We start from the raw sequence: 17,520 nt of genomic DNA on the forward strand, positions 1-17,520 counted from the left end.
ACTAATAAAAATCAAGCCAGATTATGGAATTCAAAGTCAACATACAAAAATCGGTAACATTCACATACATTGAAAAGAAAACATCACTTAGAACTTTCAAGAAATAACTCCTCAGAGAAAACAAGAACAGCCATGAGCTGGCACTTGTTGGAACTGAGTAGTAGAAACGTGGGTATTCAGAACAGTTTGTTACTTCTGTGTATGTTCAACATTTTTCATATTAGAAAGTTAAAATCTAAGGAATACAGTGATACCACTTGAATGACAAGAACTTTATTAGGTACTTAGGGTATCTAGATATGTATCTCACAAAGATGTGCAAGAACTTTGGGGAGAAAATTATTGAAAACACTGAACATTAGGGAGAATAGGTAGAGAAATGACCCCATTCATGATGGGAAGCCTTGATCTCATGAGGATGCCAATCCTCCCCTAAATTAATCTTAATCCCCCGTAGGGCACTCTGCAGAACTTAGCAATAGGACTTTAAAATTCACGTGAAACCCTAAAATTTCAATAGTCAAGATAATTTGGAAAGGAAGAGAAAGGAGGAGGAGAAATTAACCTTAATTGAGCACTTAGTATGGGCTATGCACTGTTCAAAGGACTTTACATATATTATCACACTTAATTCTCACTACAACCCTGTGGAGATAGCTACATAGAAGGCGAAACTAGGGAAGAAAAAAAATTGTATTAAATACGTGTGAAGTATTTAAGGTAACCAACCAGTCGGGATTACCCAGCACTGAGGGGTTTCCTGTGACGTAAGATTTTTAGTGCCAAGACCGAGAAAAACTGGGCACGCCAAGATAGTTAATCACCCTCTCGAGACCACACGTCAACAACTAGGTGGCAGAGTTGACAAGCAAACTCCAGCAAGCTGGCTTTGGTGTCTGCCCTCTTCACCACTATATACCAACCAATCTAAACACCTGAGTGTTATCATCAAATATAGGATACTGAACACAAAGGGGAAAGGATTCAACAAATGTTGCAAGAGCAACTGTTATCCACATGGGGAAAAAATAGATACTGATTTTTATACGATAAAAATTAAATTCCCATTATGTTAAAAGTAACAGCAAAAATTTTAGATTTAGAAGAAATTATAAAAATTTATCTTGGAGCTCAGAAAGAGAAAGATTGTTTAAACCAAACTTAAAAGGACACATGGGCAAGTAAGAATTGGTAAGTCACAGAATACAAAGAACAAACACATAAAAAGTCCTAGAATCTCCAGTAATCAGGAAAATGCCAATTAAAGCAATGAAATATTTCACAACCCGCTTGGCAACATTTAAAAGACTGAAAATACCAAGTATTGACAAACATGTGGGTAACCAGAACTCTCCAACAAGTAGGCACGAAAATTAGTACAAGCAATTTAACCACACACGTGAAAGTAGAAAATTGGTGTACTCTACAACTCAGAAAGTCACTTGGGACAGATTCCCTAGAACTCACAACTGGACATAAGGAGACGGGAACAAGGATCCTTGCACTATTATAGTATCAAAAAGTTGGGAGAAACGGATATTTATCCACATATGAGTGCACAATTTATGATTTAGCCATTCAATTAAGACGAATGAACCAAGCACATGTATCAACATGAATAAGTCTTAGAAGTTATTGTTCTTTAAAAAAAAAAAAGCAAATTGCAAAAGGTTGTCATATACAGTAGGGTAACATTTACCTAATATTTAAATAGAAAAGCAAAATAAGTTATTGATTAGAGATACGTATACATACCAAACCACCAATTTCAGAGCAGTGTAACCTCTGAAGGAGGAAGACTGAGAACTAGATGGGTAGGAAGGAGCAGCTACGGCTGCAAGTGTGTCTAATATTTGACAGCTTCAAATTTTACAAGTTCTGAAGCATACGTAGTAAAATCTCATTGGCAAGAATAAGGGCAACGTGTTCTATAACATATTTTCAACTTCAAAATTTTCCTATTTTATGAAAGAATGAGGCCAAAATTCTTTTTCAATCATCTTTTTCATGATCGTATCTCAAATTATACTGAAATTGGCTAGAAAATGACTAGTTTAAAATTTTTACTTAGTATGCCTCATTTCAGGAACGTACCTCTCCACAAACCAGAGAGCAGCTACACTTCAAGAGATAGCACAGACTAACTCCTAAAGCAGGCTCCCGACACTGCCAAAATACCCAGGATTAAAACAAAAACAAACACAAAACAGCAAAAACCAGGTTCTCAGACCACATTCAGATTCGAGTGAGCACAGACTCGTAAGAAATGCTTAAATACTATCCTGGCTTTAATTGCAAACATAGCAAAACACAAAACAAGGAAGCTTTTGGTCAAATTGCAAGCCAGTGCTCACTATGCCCTGCTAGGGTAAGGCACGTCTAGGTATATATCAACATTTCTAAGAATAGATCACCTAAACCGATTGGGGAGGCCAAAGCTTCCGGGAACAGGTAAACAGAAGGTCTAAAGTTATCCGATGAAGCTGTCCAATTTTTTAAACACTTGCCAAGAAGCTGAGCTCTTAATGTAGCCTCGAGGTGACATGAAAGCTTAAAGGATAAAAAATATCAATATAATGCTGAATTATTCAGTTTCTCCACTCCATCTATCAATTGGAGGCGAGGTGTATTGGACATTAAAAAAGCACAAGGAAACAGGATGAAAAACGAGCTGGAGAAAGTACGAAGATTGAAGCGGCAGCCGTGGGAAAGCATGGTATTCAGTGCACACATTTCAATTGGCAAACAGTTTATTTGAACTGCATTATCATTCTGTTTAAAACCAAACTAAATTACAATCTCATCGCTATAGGCATTATAATTACGTCAAAGATAGAGCACATCAATTACAAAATGTTTACCACGGCGAGGTTAAGACCTGGTCCCCATCACATGGCCTGGACATTGCCTTGCATCTGCCATTTGGCAGATACTGACTATCCGAGGCCAGTTTCTTCTTCTGCAGGATAGAACCGGGACCCGCTGCAACATTCTTTCCCCAGGGTTGTATGAGACAGTACATGCAAAGACCTTGGCACAGCTCCTGGCACCAAAGCACTCGATAAATGCCATTTTAAGGATTTAAGTAACTAGGTGATGGTATGAAAACTTTAGGTTTGAATACTAAATCAAACATATGTAAAAAAAAAAAAAAAAAAAAAAAAAAAAAAAAAACAGCTACTGAAAATGCACAAACACCACCTTTGAAAACATTCCATCTAGATTATATCAATCTCACTTCTCAGTCCCAGAGACCTGATAATTAAAGAACATGCACGTACTCCAGAGCTTTTTAATACAGCTCCCTGCGGCACACAGCCAAAGGGCTGCAGGGCTAGCCATTTGGTAAAGAAACATCTGAAAATGTTTCTCACACCTGTCTTTATAAATCATGGATACTGCAGGAACAACTTAGCTTTAAAAAGGCTCTGAAACATGCTGATAAAAAATTTTTTGCAACTGTAATGAGTTCATTACAGCATCATCTACACCAGGAAGAAATGTGCTTAGCTTCTTTAAATGATGTAGCTACATTCTTTTTTTTTTTTTTTAGTTTCCACAGCTGCAACATTTATCTAATTAGGTATATGTTGACTTTGATTTTTATGGCTTTTGAAAAGAAAGTTTTGAAACATTTAAAAATGAGTTTAATTTTTGTTTCCACAAGGGAGGAGTAGAAAGGCCAAATGACAAGAGAAAGAAAACATGTGTGTACGTTGAGTATGGGTGATAAAGCCAGGAGCTGACTTCTACCTGTGCATGGCAGAGTGACAGGTGTCTAGCAGTTCTCCCTCCTGAACCCCTGCAGGAAAGGAATCACAGCAACAAGAAACAACGAAGAATTGGAGAGAAGGTAACAGCTAAGAGAAAGTAGCAAAGCTTTGGAAGATGGAAAGAGGATAGACAAGTGGTTACCTACTTAGTAGGGAAAGGAGAGCTGGAACTCACAAGCTGGAGAGGAGGGACACCATCAGAAGGTTAGATGGATAAGCAGAACCCTGGAAAGATCTGGGAACAGCGGGCACTGGGCGTCTTTCAAGGCCAATACGGGGTGTGGCTGAAAGACTGTGCAAGGGGAAGTTAGAGCCCCAGATCCCCTGCAAAGCCAGCACAGCCAGGCGACTGCCCGTCTCACTGGCAGACACAAGAGATGCGTTTCCTGAAGACATTGAAGTAGAGAAGTTTTAGACTCCCAGGCATAGGGAGGGAGGGGTAGCAAAGTGCCAAATTGTAAACAAAAGTATGTTTATAAACAAGTATACTTAATGGCAAGACATCCTCTTTAACCTGTTACCCTGCTTAGCTCACACCCTACAGGCAGGCTTAAAGTGCCTTAGCAGGAGGCTGAAGGATTCTCCTTGGGAAAACTGACAACTCTAAGAAAAAAAGTCAGTAATATAGGGGCCTCCCGATGAAATGAAAGCCCACCAGTCAATAAATCCATCTGTGGAAGTACACAGAACTTCCAATCAGCTCTTTACTGTCCCATTATTAAATGTCAGAGTAAAAAAGTCAGGCATTTAAGGAAAGTCAGGTATTATAACAAATGAGGAAAAAAAGAATCTCAGAGCTAACAATAAGAATGAAGTGAACAAAGAATGCTTAACAAGTAATGATTCATACACTCAGAGTTAATAGCAATCTTGAATTCGTTACAAAAAAAGAACACGACATTATTAAGAATAAGAAACACTTCTTAGAAATTAAATATATGATAGGAGAAAAAATTAAATAGAAGGTCAAGGAAATGAAATTAAACTGTCAGAAAGTAGAACAGAAATGCAAAGAGGAAATATAGATAAGAAAATTAAAGGATGTTTTCAGGAGGTTGGGACAGCCAGCTAATAGCAGTTTCAGAAAAAGCATGGTAAAAAACAGTGAGGAAGAAATAATTGAAGAAGTAACACAAGAAAGTGTACTAGAACTTTAAAACATGAATTATCAAATTGAAAGGGCCCCGAGTTCCTAACACAATTACTGATAAGAACTTCGCTAAAGCCCATCATAATGAAATGTAAAAATATTAGAGAGAAAAAGAATAGCTTCCAAAACAAACAAAAAAAAAGACTACATTTAAAGAATTGGCAATCATCAGCTATAAGGAATGATGAAGATACGACATCTCTATGGTTCTCCTGGAGAGAGTTGGAACCCATTATATTAAGTGAAGTATCCCAAGAATGGAAAAACAAGCATCACATGTACTCACCAGAAAATTGGTTTCCTTGATCATCACCTAAATACAAATCTGGAAACGACACCAATTGGACATCAGACTGAGGTGGGGGGTGGGGGAGGGGATGGGGGTATGCCTACACAATGAGTGCATTGCGCACCGTTTGGGGCGTGGTAACACTTGAAGGTGCTGACTCGGGAAAGGGGGGGTGGGGAAAAAATATGAAACTATTGTTTTTAACTTGCACTGTTCACTTAATAATTTATCATGAATATTTCTCATATTATTTCATATCATTGTACAAGAAATAATGTATACATTATGAGGACATACCGTATCTAACAAGATATACTGTTAGACTCTTTGATTCTGTAAAATTAAATTGAAAAAAAAAGTTTGAAAATATTTTAGTATACTTGTTATATGCTAAACCATTTAAAATTATGATGTCATAAAACGTAAAAAAAAAAAAGAATTGGCAATCAGAATGCTATTAACTTCTCAAGCAGTAATGGTGATAGAGACAATATCTTATAAAATACTGAAAAATATGATGTTCCCCCCCTTGGAATTTTTTATCTAAAAAAAACTAGGAATCAAGGGTGGAATTTGGGCATTTTTCCTTTTTGTATGGAAGGTATGGCAAACATTCCAACCTTCTTTTTTTTACTCACAGAACTCTGCTTTGTTTGAGGCACAACTGATACATATATAAATTGTTGCTAGCAGTTGCTGGAAGATGTGCTCCATAAAAATGAGGAATGAAAGAGAAAGTTACAGTGCTCAGAATACAGATGCTCCAACGGAGGAAGATGCAAGAGGAATTTCCAGCATCTCTAATAAAAAGGTAGACCTGAGACAACAGCTGCACTGTATGTCTAAAAAGCAACCAGCTCATATTGGAACAGGAGGATAAAGGGCTCCAGGAAAAATGATAAAGAAGAGATAATGGACAGATGATCAGATGTGTCTGATCATATTGGAAGTTTAATAGTTCTCCCAGAAAGTTTGGGTGTAATGTAGGGGTTGTGTAAGCGCTAAGAAAATAAAAAAATACATTCCCCATTCTCACTCTCAGTACAGGTTTCACCTCTGCTCACCAAAATGTGTGGGGATTTCTCCCCACCAACCACCAGTTCTTCAGCAGACAACGACTGGGTGTCCTACAATTTAACTCACTTCTTAAATCGTCTTCCTGGGGATAGTGTCAGATCCCATAGGTTAAGGGCTCAGTCCCACCAGACTGCTCCCCACTCCAGATGCCAATCACAAGTAGGAAGTTTTCTACTATACTTCTGACCAACTGGCCCTTGGCTTAATTAAGGATATAATAAAGCACACAGATGGAAGAGGTGCATACAGCAAAGAACACGAGAAAAGGTGCACAGCTTCTATGCCTTCTCTAGACATGCCACCCTCCAGGTACCTCCATGTGTTCAGCAATCTGGAAACTCTCCAAACCTTGTGGGTTTTTATGGAGACTTTATTACATAGGCGTGACTGATTACACCCACTGTTAATCAACGCAACCTTAGTCCCTCACCATCCCAGGTTGGGAGGGTGGGGCTGAAAGTCCCAACTTTAATCATCCCTTGGTCTCTCTGGTGACCAGCCCTAATTCTGAAGCTATATATGGGCTGCCAGTCAACTCATTAACATACAAAAAACACTTCTTAACACTCCAGAGATTCCAAGCAATTTTAGGAGCTATGTGCCAAGAACCAAGAGCAGAGACCAAATATATATTTACTGTGTCACAGGTTGGTACACAGAAAAAAAACAAATGGTAAAAAAAGGCAATTATCATTAATTCTAGGAAAAGTTTCAAGAGGGATAAAATGGAATCAAAACACTGCATGACAAAACTGAAAAATATTTGCAAAGTCTTCATTGTGCAAACATTGAATATTGTTTTTAAGAAATTGTGCCATTACTGTATTGGGAAGCTAAACAGAAAAGGAGACAGTGTAGGTGGAGAAAAGCAATCACGGGGAGAATGGTAAGAAAGGAGCGGAAAAGCAGGAATTGGGCTGTCCCCAGAGGTTTGGATTTCCTTCCCTAGGGACGACAGAAAGTCACTGGAGAGTTTTAAACAGGAAACTTGCATGATCTTATCATTGAAAATGACTTTGCCCATAGTGTTGAGCAGAACACACCATGCAGGGATGAGGAGAAAAGCCAGTTCGCCAGTTAGGAGGCTACTATAGGAGACAGAAGAGGCTTCTGCAGAAGAGTTTTTAAAGTGGCCTAAATTGGGAAAGGCACACTTTGAGATGGAGGGCAGTGGATAGATGGGAATATATTTTGGAGGTTGGTGGCTTATAGAGTCAAGGAAGAGACTCAGGGTTGACTTCTTAAGTGTTAGCACAGGCATCTGGAGAAGGCAGAGGGTGTTATGACTGAGCTGGGGAGGACTGAGAAGGAATGATTTGCAAGTTGGGGGGGGGGAAGAATCTAGGGTTCTGTTTTGTACCCATTAGGGCTGAGGTGCCTGGAAGGTACCAAGTAGGCAATTGTGCCAGGGCTGGGTGTAACAGACAAGGCCAGAGACAAACCCAGAATATGCCTGGTCCTCAACAAGCATGCCTCCTTTCCTCTTGTTAATACAAATGCTTCATTGTATGTTTGGATGTTTAAACAACCTCAAGGGTACAAATTGGCGCACTGATTAAGACTTGACACTGAGAATTCAAGGGTAAACAATCAATGAATCTTGGAATATCACAATATTTAGCACAAAGTCTTTAGGTCTAACTGGTTTTCTATTTTGGGTCATATCTATCCTAAAGAAAAACTCTAAAGTTGTAGTCATAAAATAAAAGCCACCCCCATGAAATAATTTCCCATTATTAGCTTGACTGAATAAACATTTTCATCTAAAAAAGTACTTTGTTCATGCTCAGTAGATGTCTGTTTACGTGCATAGAGTATGTGCCAAGTCAAAGACCACCTCAGGCACGCTTTGAGACTCAGTTTCTTAAAAGTTCTTGCTCAATCAACATTCAAAAGGACCAATTTGTATAAAAGTATTTCCAAGCACTTTTGAGAACTACCATTTTCATTCGCAGGTCACAGTTCCTTAACACTCAGCAGTGTTCCTTCTTGGCTTTATCACTGCTTCTGCATCGCTTTGTGCAATCCTTATTTCGTCATTAATTCCCAAATTGGTCTTCACTGTGTGACTTTTAACAAGAACTGGGTTTTAGCCACATTACAGTAGATGCGGTGGCGGTGGAGAGGCTAGCAGTGGCAACTGAAAAATGAAACGTACCATAAAGTGGTAACGGTTAGTGATGGAGGCCAGTTGTTGAAAAATAAATGCCCGTTATATAGAACCATAGAAATTTAGAGCCCGGGGCCACGGCAAGTCAGTCATGGGTGGACCGACAGCGCCCCTAGCGGTAGAAGGCGGGCAGCGGCGAAGCGGGGAAGCTCCGGAATTTTTCAAAAGGCACCTGCTGGGCGAGTCCTCATTATGCAAACAGGATCCACAGGTGCCCGATTTTAAGGAGATCCAACGCGGAAAAACCTAAGTCTGTAAAACAGCTCTAATATCTGCACTTTAGCTTAATTCCTAAGTAAGTTCTCGCTTTACACGAAGTTGATGTGAGCGATTATTTACAGCCGAGAAACTAAGTGGCGAGAGGGGGAAAAATTCTGCTAAAGTTTGGCCGCCACTGACGACTAGGGAGTCATGTGGAAAAAATGGGCGGGTGGGGGAAGAAAACTAACAGGTAAGAGTGTCAATTTTTTTAAAAAAATGGAGACGGCTGTGGAGAGCAGGAGGCACACCTGCGGAGGAAGAAGCCGGCTCACCTGCGCGGCTACTGCGCGGCCCCCCAAGCGTATCAGCGGGAGAGGCGGGAGGTGGCAAGGAAATTTCGTGGAGAGTTGACCCAGAGCTCGGGGTGGGGGCAGTCACTATGGGACAGGGCCAGTATGTTGAAACGACGCGCATCATCCCGAGCGACACGTGTAACTGTCAAGATAGAAAGAGACTTCCGGACAAATGTCACCCACAAGGGTGAGGACGGAGAGCTGTGCCATCTGAGCCGCGCACTGGCTGCTACGGAGCCATGGGCCAAGTCCCCCCTCTTGGCCCCCGTGAATTGGCACCTGGGAGGGGGTTGGTCTCGCGCGCTGGGAGCCGAGCCCTGAGCCCCCGCGGGTGCGCCCGGATGCGCCGCCTCGCGGGGCTGCCCTGGCACTCGGCGTGCCCCAGCGCTGCGCGCGGTGGCCCTAGGGAGGCGAGCAGCGAGCCTCCTTCCTGACTCGGCGACTTACCTCGGGCCGCGCGGGGCGCGAGCAGAGCCCCAGCCAGGGCGAGCAGGAGGGCGCGGGCGGGGGGCGCGGGCGGCTGGCGCGCTGCCATCGTCGCCGGCCTTCGGTGCAGCAGCTCTCGGGGCCCGGCGGCGAGCGCTGCACCATCCCACGCGGGCGCCTAGCGGGGCCCGGGCGGCGAGACCGGAGGGATTTCCTGCTGCAGCGAGTCGGCTCCGACCGCCTCGCAGCGCCCGCGCCGCCGAGGAGCTGGGCTAGCCTTTCATTTTTCAAAAAAGTTTTCCCCCGCGTGTGTGCGTGTGTGTGCGCGCGCGCGCTGTCCTGGCACGAGCCAGTCTTGACCGTTGCAATAAATGAGCGAACTGTCCGAGTTGGCCCGGGGACGAGGACGGTCGTTAGCGAGCGAGGGCAGGCCTGCGAAACCGACCCACGGCCAACAGTCACCGTTCTCATTACCACGGAGCAAATCGTCTCCCCCGCACCCCGCCTGCCGGCGGCGTCCCGCGGGTCCTAGAGACCGCACGGGCCCCCCGCCAGGGTCCCGCCCAGAGCCACCGCTCGCCCACCCCGGGGGCGGCTCAGGGCAGGGCGCCTCCCCGGCCGCGCGCGCCGGCGGCACAGACGTGGCGCGGTGGCTGCGCGGGCTCCCGGAGCGCACACGTCCCCGCCCCGGGATGATGTGGCCGCGGAGCCCCGGGCGCCCGGCTGCCAAGAGCACACGCAGCGGCACCGTCCAGCTTTCCAGTCTGGAGCTGGAAACGATGACTCGGCTGCTCGCTCCCCGGCTCGCCGGGAGCCTTCCGAGCCGGGCAGCGGGAATGAAAGGCGGCCCCGACGCCCAAACGGGCACCCTGCGCCCGAGAAATAAGCCTGGCCCCGGGCACAAGGCCTCCGGGCATTACGCTTTCGACATACAGTGTTAGGTTTTACGTTGGTTGGTAGATTGGCTTACATTTCTTACCATGGCTTGGACCCAGAAAAGGGTGCACGGCGATGTCTCCCAAACTTTCCTGAGCACACGAAGCAACTAGGCTGGGCTGTTGAAAAGAGATTCCCGGGCGCCCTCCAAGGCCGTCAGAACTCGCAGGCAGCACGGCCAGGGCAGCACCGGCGTTGGGAGAAACCCACAAGGAAAGCAGCAAGGAGGACCGTATGGAGGACGATTAACACGCACCTCGCGAGACCAACCTCAGGAAGACAACACTATCCCCACCTTAGACCAGTTATTTATGAATCTCCTAAAACGGGCGGAGCCCGGATAGTTTTCAAAGCCGCAGGTGATTTCACTGTGCAGCCGGGCCTAGAACCACCTGTAGAAATTCCATCCCGGTCTCGCTGACCTCGCACCAATTCCTGACTGAGACCCCTAAGAGCATGGCTAGCATTTGAGGAAACTCCCTTCCTTACCATCTCTTTCCACTGCAGAGTAGCTTTTCTCAAGAGCTCCCTCCCGCCCCAGGTTTTTGCAGTGTTCCCAAAATCCAGGCCAACCCTCCTAACCAGGTGCAGACTTAAAAAAAAAAATTCCTAGCGAGAGCCACGGCTCATCTCAACACTCAACCAGGAAACCAGGCCTGATTCGAGCCCTGATTTAAATGCAGGCCTACTGCTAAAACTAGCTCTGCAGTGTCCTTCCTTTGCTCATTCATTCATGCAATCCAAATTAGCAACACTGCGTTAGGAACTTGGGAAACCAAACTAATGAGAAATGCCTCTTGCCCTCAAGACTTTTCTGTCTGGTAGGACAAACGGATAAATCACCATTACTGAACACTGTGAGCTGGTTACTTAACCTATTTAATAATAATTAGGTTGTTTGTTAACCACTGCATTATTTATCATATACTTCGTGTCATCTGAGTATTGTGCTAAAGCACTTCACTTGCGTTATTTCCTTTTAAAATCCTGACTGTATAGAGGAGGGAACTGCAGCATACAGAGCTTAACTTCTACCTCTACTAACCACAACCACACAGGGAGCGAGTCAGTCAGAGCCCAGCCTCAGATCTGTTTGCAGATACAGCCTGTGTCTGAGTTCCAAGCTTCAATTTTAGCATCTGTTAAGTGAAAGTAAAATACAAACCACCTGGTTGTGAGCATTAAGTAAATTAATGCAATGCCTCCCACCCCATCTGATCCCTGGGATGTTTGTTAATAATTCAAATCCCCTGGCATTTGCGCTGGAGATTTTGATTAGGAAGGCCTGGAAAGGACAGTTTTAGCAAGTACTTAGGTGATTCTGATACTTGTGGTCCCCAGAACTTCAGAAACTCTGAGCAGGAGAATTACAAATTGTTTCCTTTGAGCTCAGCTGGCCAGATTTGCTCTGGGATGAGCACAGCTGTTGGCCTCTTGAATCATTCTGACTGCTTAAATGGTTTATTCCTGATGGCCCTAATATGTGCTGTGCACTGTGCCCAGGCCCTTAGGCACTTTCTTAACCATTTTTTTTTTTTTTTTTTTTGCTTTCGAATATTCAGTTCTTACTCTTGACTGTAGAAGTCCAGTGTTTTTTTTTTAAACCTGGAAGTTGCAAAGCTTTCTCCAAAGGGCTAAATGTGCTCCAAGACTGTCCTTGGTTTGTTTTTGACTAAATGAAACAAAACACCCATTGCAGACCGAAAAAAAAAAAAAAAGGAAAAAAGAAAAGAAAAAAAGAAAATCCTAGCGGCAAGCTCTGGCTTTCAACCCTCTCATTCACCATCTCTGTGAAGCAGGGAGCCTGGGCTGATGCTCCATCCATAAAGGCCTCACGCACGTCACTAACAGCCAGCCAGGCAAAGATAGACCTCGCAACTGGCAGATGGTCCGCCTTGGATGGAAATTCTGCCGCCTCATTCACAGGAAATGGAAGCGGACGTGGCATTCAATACTGGATTGTTAGGTAATGGTGTGGGGTCAGAGGCCAGGATCTGCTCATTAAAATTTCAGATAGATAGCTTTTTGTCCCTTCCTTTCTAGAAGAATTGACCTTTGCAATACTGTTTCCTGTGTACTATTTTTGTTTAACAGCCTGGGCATTCACAATGAACAGGGCACTTATTTCTTACCCAAGCTCACATCAGCTCAATCCGCTTTGAGTACAAGCAGATGAAAAATGGAGGCAAACTTCCCAGAGCCGGGATTTCACAGGCAGCCACTCCTGACTGCTGTAGTAAGTGAAGGGTCTGTCTCCTTGAGGCTCGACCTGTCATTGGAACTTCAGACACGAGCTCACAGAACAGCTTTTCTCTCTCCAAGCACAGATCCCAAGGCTTGCTGCAAACATAAACACAATGGCCCCATGATTAAGATTCCTGGAAATCTTTTTAATTCCATCTCTTGGGGAGGCTGAAACTGCTGTTCCTCTCAGCCTATGATGACATGTAGTCCGTTTTCCTTTCTGTAGATCTTCTCACTTCAAGAATCCATGCCTCCACCTCCTCAGAAACCTGGCACCATGAACTTCTTCTGCGGTCTCTGATGCTTCCATTATCTTGCAGAATCAGTACTTAAGCAGCCCATCTAAATCCCAAAGAAGGAATGCTGGGATTGGGGGTTGGGGGGAAGTAATGAGCTCATGGATGCTCTGGGTCACAAGGGACAGAAAAGGTCATCCCATCTGTATTCATCTATGTCACCTGCCAAAGGGCCATTCAACTTCCCTTCATACATACACAGTCATGCGTCGCTTAACAACAGGGGCACAGACTGAGAAATGAGTCATTAGGTGATTTTTGTCGTTGTGCAAACATCACAGAGTGTGTTTACACAAACCTAGGTGGCAGAGCCTGCCACACACCCGGCTCTATGGTGCAGTAGCCTATGGCTCCTGGGCTACACACCTGTACAGCGTGTTACTGTACCAAATACTGTAGGCAACTGTAACACAGTGGTGAGTATCTGTGTATCTAAACATAGATAAAGTACAGTAAAGATGATATAAAAGGTAAAAAATGGTGCACCTGTATAGGCCAGCTCCATCATAATCTTATAAGACCACTGTGGTGCACTCAGTCCATCACTGACCAAAACGTTATAAGTCCCATGACCGTACTGTGACGGGGAACTCGTTACTGCTGTGCCACCTCCCCCAAAAGATCCCGTTTTAAGTACTCCAAGTGACGACAGCACCGACAGGAACAGACAGACACCCTGCCAGGAACAGGGTACTGAGCAGCCCTCCTGGCAGCACCTCCTCATCTTCCCACCCCCACCTGCGGCAGGCTGAGTGCACAGACAGTACTCAGAGAAAGGGAGTCCCAAAGACAAACGTGAACCATAACCAGAATGACCAAACCTTTGAGGATACTCCTTCATTCAAGAAGTAGAGCTCAATCCCTTCCCTCTTCATCTTGGCTGGGCTTAGTGACCATTCTAATACCAAATGTAGCCAGAGTGACAGAGTGTAAGTTCTGAGACTGAATCATGAAAGGCATTTCAGCTTCCTCCTTGACTCAGGTCACTCAGTCTGGGGAGCAGCCAGCTGCCGTCTTGTGAGGACACTCCAGCAGCCCCATGGAGCAGAACTGAAGCAAAGAACTGCGGTTTTCTGCCAGTGGCCATGTGAGTGCTCCATCTTGGAAGTGGCCCTTCCAGCCCCAGTCAAGCTTTCAGATGACGTCAGCCCAAGGCAATGTCTGACTGCAACCTTGAGATTCTGAGGCAAAATCATTCAGCTAAGCTGCCCTCAAATTCCTGACCCACAGAAACCTCATGAGATAATGAATGCTTGCTGTTTTAAGCCACTAATTTGGGGTGTTATTTGTTACACAGCAATAACTACTATGCATTTAATAAAGCAGATATTCTATTAATATTTTTATATTATGTTCTAGCTTCCAAGTATTTCTGATAATTTCAATACCAAGGGCACCTCCCTTCTTGTTCTTGAACTTTGAATATGGGGTGTAGATAGGGTGGCCAGGGGGGTCCCATTTTTGTCCTAGTGTAATTATCAATGGCACCCCCTTTCACTCCCACAAGTGTCCTGGTTTGCCAACAAATCAGCTGTCCTGTCTGTAGATAGATCTTTTAAGTCTTGTTTTCAGGAGAGGTGGCGCAGGCAGACAGGGATGGTTGAATGAGTGGCTGAGCTCACAGTGACATCAAGTAGCCTGCGTGATAACAGCCGTGACACCCAGAGCATGGCTGCCTCAGGGCATGAAGTGTCACAGGGTTCTCTGAGCATTTGCACTGCACAGTTAGCCAGTCCCACAGTGATCTGATCTGCTGCTTCTGGAAGTCATAAGACATTTTTTGGCAGCTGCCAAAGAACCTGTGGACGTTGCTGGTGGTTGTATCTTGAACACATCAGCAGGAAAATGTGATGAAAGGTCACGCTTCCTCCTGCTCTTGGAGAGACCCAGCAGATGAAGCAAAGCTGCTCCCGCCCTTCCAGGCTGGCCACTCCTTGCCAAGTCTCTCTCCTAGAAGGTACATGGGCTCCCAGAAGCCAGCAGTGCCAGGGCTGGTGGAGGCTGGGGAAGGACAGGCAGGCACTCTGGGGACAAGCAAGGGCCGCTATAGCTAGTCCCCAGCAGGTCTCCTCCCAGGGAGGGAAGCCAGACCTACTTTGCAATAAAGTAGGGAAAGCCATCCCCAGACCTACATACGCTATGAAACTCCTTCTTCACCTGATCTCTCGTGTGGCAAATTAGGCCATTTGCCTCTTATTCCGTGCCCTTGAAATTGGAAAATAATGGGACACTTCATGCACTTGAATGCAGTTCCCATTTTGTCTTTACTGTTTTAGGCAAATCAACCCCAATTTCTTTAACGTGCCTCCTGGGCCCCATTCTCACTCCCTTTAATCATGTTTGTTGCTCTCCTTTGGACCCTTTCCAGTTGCTTGATTTCTCTTAAGCTGTGGAGGCCAAATGTGGCCACAGAGTTCCAAGAAGGGTCTGCAGGAAGCCAAGGGAAGCAGAAGGCTGGTTTGCTGCGCCTGGTGGAATCTCTCTGCGGTCGAGAATTTTAACTCCTCTTTGCAGGCCTGAACTCGTGTCTACTTTGGGGGCAAAGCAGCAACCCGGGCGGGTCTAGGGAGGCCGGCTGCTCTGAGCTGGGCATGGCTGGCCCTCCGTCCTCTCCACCAGCCGGCCTTGCTGTGGGGCACACAGTCCTCCTTCCTCCCCGTACTTATTCCAGCCTGCTTCCCGGGGCTCAGTTTTCCACACTGCTTCAATTTCTCTCAGTTCTGTGTCCTGCTGGGCACTTTTATCCAGGGCTTCCTTCTCCCATTAACTCCTGGACCAACTCATGCAGAAGGGACGACTCAGAAGCTCTAGGGCCTGGGGTCGATTGTTCTTCCTCTTAAACTAAGCTCTGGCCTGGAATCCGATGCAGCTCTCGTTTTTAGCAGTTACCAAGCATTTGAAGTGTTCGTCTCCACCAGATCCCGGCCCGGCGGCACCCGTCGCTGTACGTCCACCAGCACCCGACAGCGGAGTGAGGACGCCACTGCTCCACTGGATGTAAACGCCAGTGTGCCTGTCCCCTAACGTTCCTGAGCCATGCTCACCAGCGGTTTTTCAGCGTTTTTTGTCCCAGGCCGGGCTAAAAAATAAAGAACCAAAAGTTGAGCAAAGGTCTCCAGAGATTAAAGGCACAGACACAGACCCTGCTCTCAAAGACCCCCTGGGCTTGTGACACAGAGAGTGGCTTTGAGCCTACCTAGGACAGCACGACAGCATCTGTCCTGCAGGCCGTCTGCTCCAGGCCTCCGGGATGTCGCCGACCCTCATCAAATCCGTTACTCTTCTTCTGAAGAGGAAAAGCTGCCTCTGAGAAGTGACCTACCGTGACCGCAAAACTTGGAAGTGGGACACCTGGGATTGGAGGTCGAGTCTGTGTGACGCCAAAGATCTTCCATTTCGTTTCCTCCCTGCCGACGCCGGCCCCAAACTCAAGAGTCCTATTTGGCCCCTTCCTTTCTCTCCCACTGAGCTGCACCCTTCCAGTCGGATGTCAGTCCTGTCCCATCCACCTCAGAACTCGCTCTGAGTCTGTCCCTCCACCCCTGCCTGCGGAGCCCCGGGGCCGTCCCTGCCCTCAAAGACAGTCACAGGCAACCGGAGCTCATTTTGTTGTCTTTCCAGCTGCCGCTCCTGCAAAGCCACTTAAAACGGAAATCTGATAAAACTTCAGCGGGTCCTCGTTACCTTCAGAAATGTATTGAATCTCTTCCACACGAGACACACAAGGCTATTTGGGGGTGGACCACAACTGCGCTCCTGGGCCCATCTCCTCCCGCCCCCTGACACACAGCCCCATCTGTTAGTCACACTCGACATTTGGGACATGTCTAACACATCATGGCTTTCCACAGGCTCCTCCCACATCAGAGTGTCCCTCGGGGCAAAGTGAGGCCTCCCTTGTGTGCTCCCACAGTCCTGTGTGTCTGCTGTTAGCGTGAGGTCACCGCTGCTGCTGTCATCGTTGCTGTGCAAGCCTGTCCGCCTTGGGAGACGGGGACCCCCTGGGAGGTAAGCCCGTCTCTGTCACCGTTACGTCTGCTATGACCACGCCTAGCCCGGCGCCTGGCAAGGAGAAGCCATGGCAATTTCCAGGTGAGTAGATAAATGAACTAATGTGTGACCTTGTTCCCACCTGGGTCTTTAAGACTCTGTGTCTTAGAAAAATTTTCCAAGCCAGGTTTAAGACCAGTGATTCCATGTAAGCATATTTATTGCTGAAGTCCAAGAAGATAAGTGGACAATATTTCATTTCTTTCCCAAACCACTTTCCAATAAGCTCCCTAATTATTCCAGTTAAGGCCCATTACCATTGCAAATCAAGTCAGAACTGATTTGCACAGAGCTAGCAATCTCTGCTGGGACATGTTTTATTTTCTAAAATCTTTGATTTTTAACTAAGTCTGTTATTTCTGGTACTGTTTTAAAATTTAATAGAAACAAAATAAAACTTCTTTAATGCTCCAAACAACATCAAACTGTGTTTTGTTCTGGTAATCAGACAATGGATAAGGATTGTGGTTACTTGGAGATATTGCCAACAATGGAAAAAATAAATATGAGCATGAGTCAGAATAATTTGAAACCAGAAATGTGTGTTGGTAATAA

At 45.5% G+C, this 17,520-nt stretch overlaps 1 protein-coding gene across 1 annotated transcript in view; it reads right to left on the reverse strand.

Annotated features, from left to right (window-relative positions):
• Nucleotides 1-9,879, reverse strand: part of ADAM12 (ADAM metallopeptidase domain 12) — a 283,849-nt gene extending 273,970 nt beyond the window's left edge. Inside the window, exon 1 of the mRNA XM_069460546.1 lies at nt 9,461-9,879. Within this exon, the coding sequence (XP_069316647.1) occupies nt 9,461-9,548 (88 nt within the window). The 5' untranslated portion in view covers nt 9,549-9,879. The remainder of the gene's footprint in view (nt 1-9,460) is intronic.
• Nucleotides 9,880-17,520: the final 7,641 nt, after the last annotated feature.

This window comes from Eulemur rufifrons, chromosome 28 (genome assembly GCF_041146395.1).
Source record: "Eulemur rufifrons isolate Redbay chromosome 28, OSU_ERuf_1, whole genome shotgun sequence".
Lineage (NCBI taxonomy): Eukaryota > Metazoa > Chordata > Mammalia > Primates > Lemuridae > Eulemur > Eulemur rufifrons.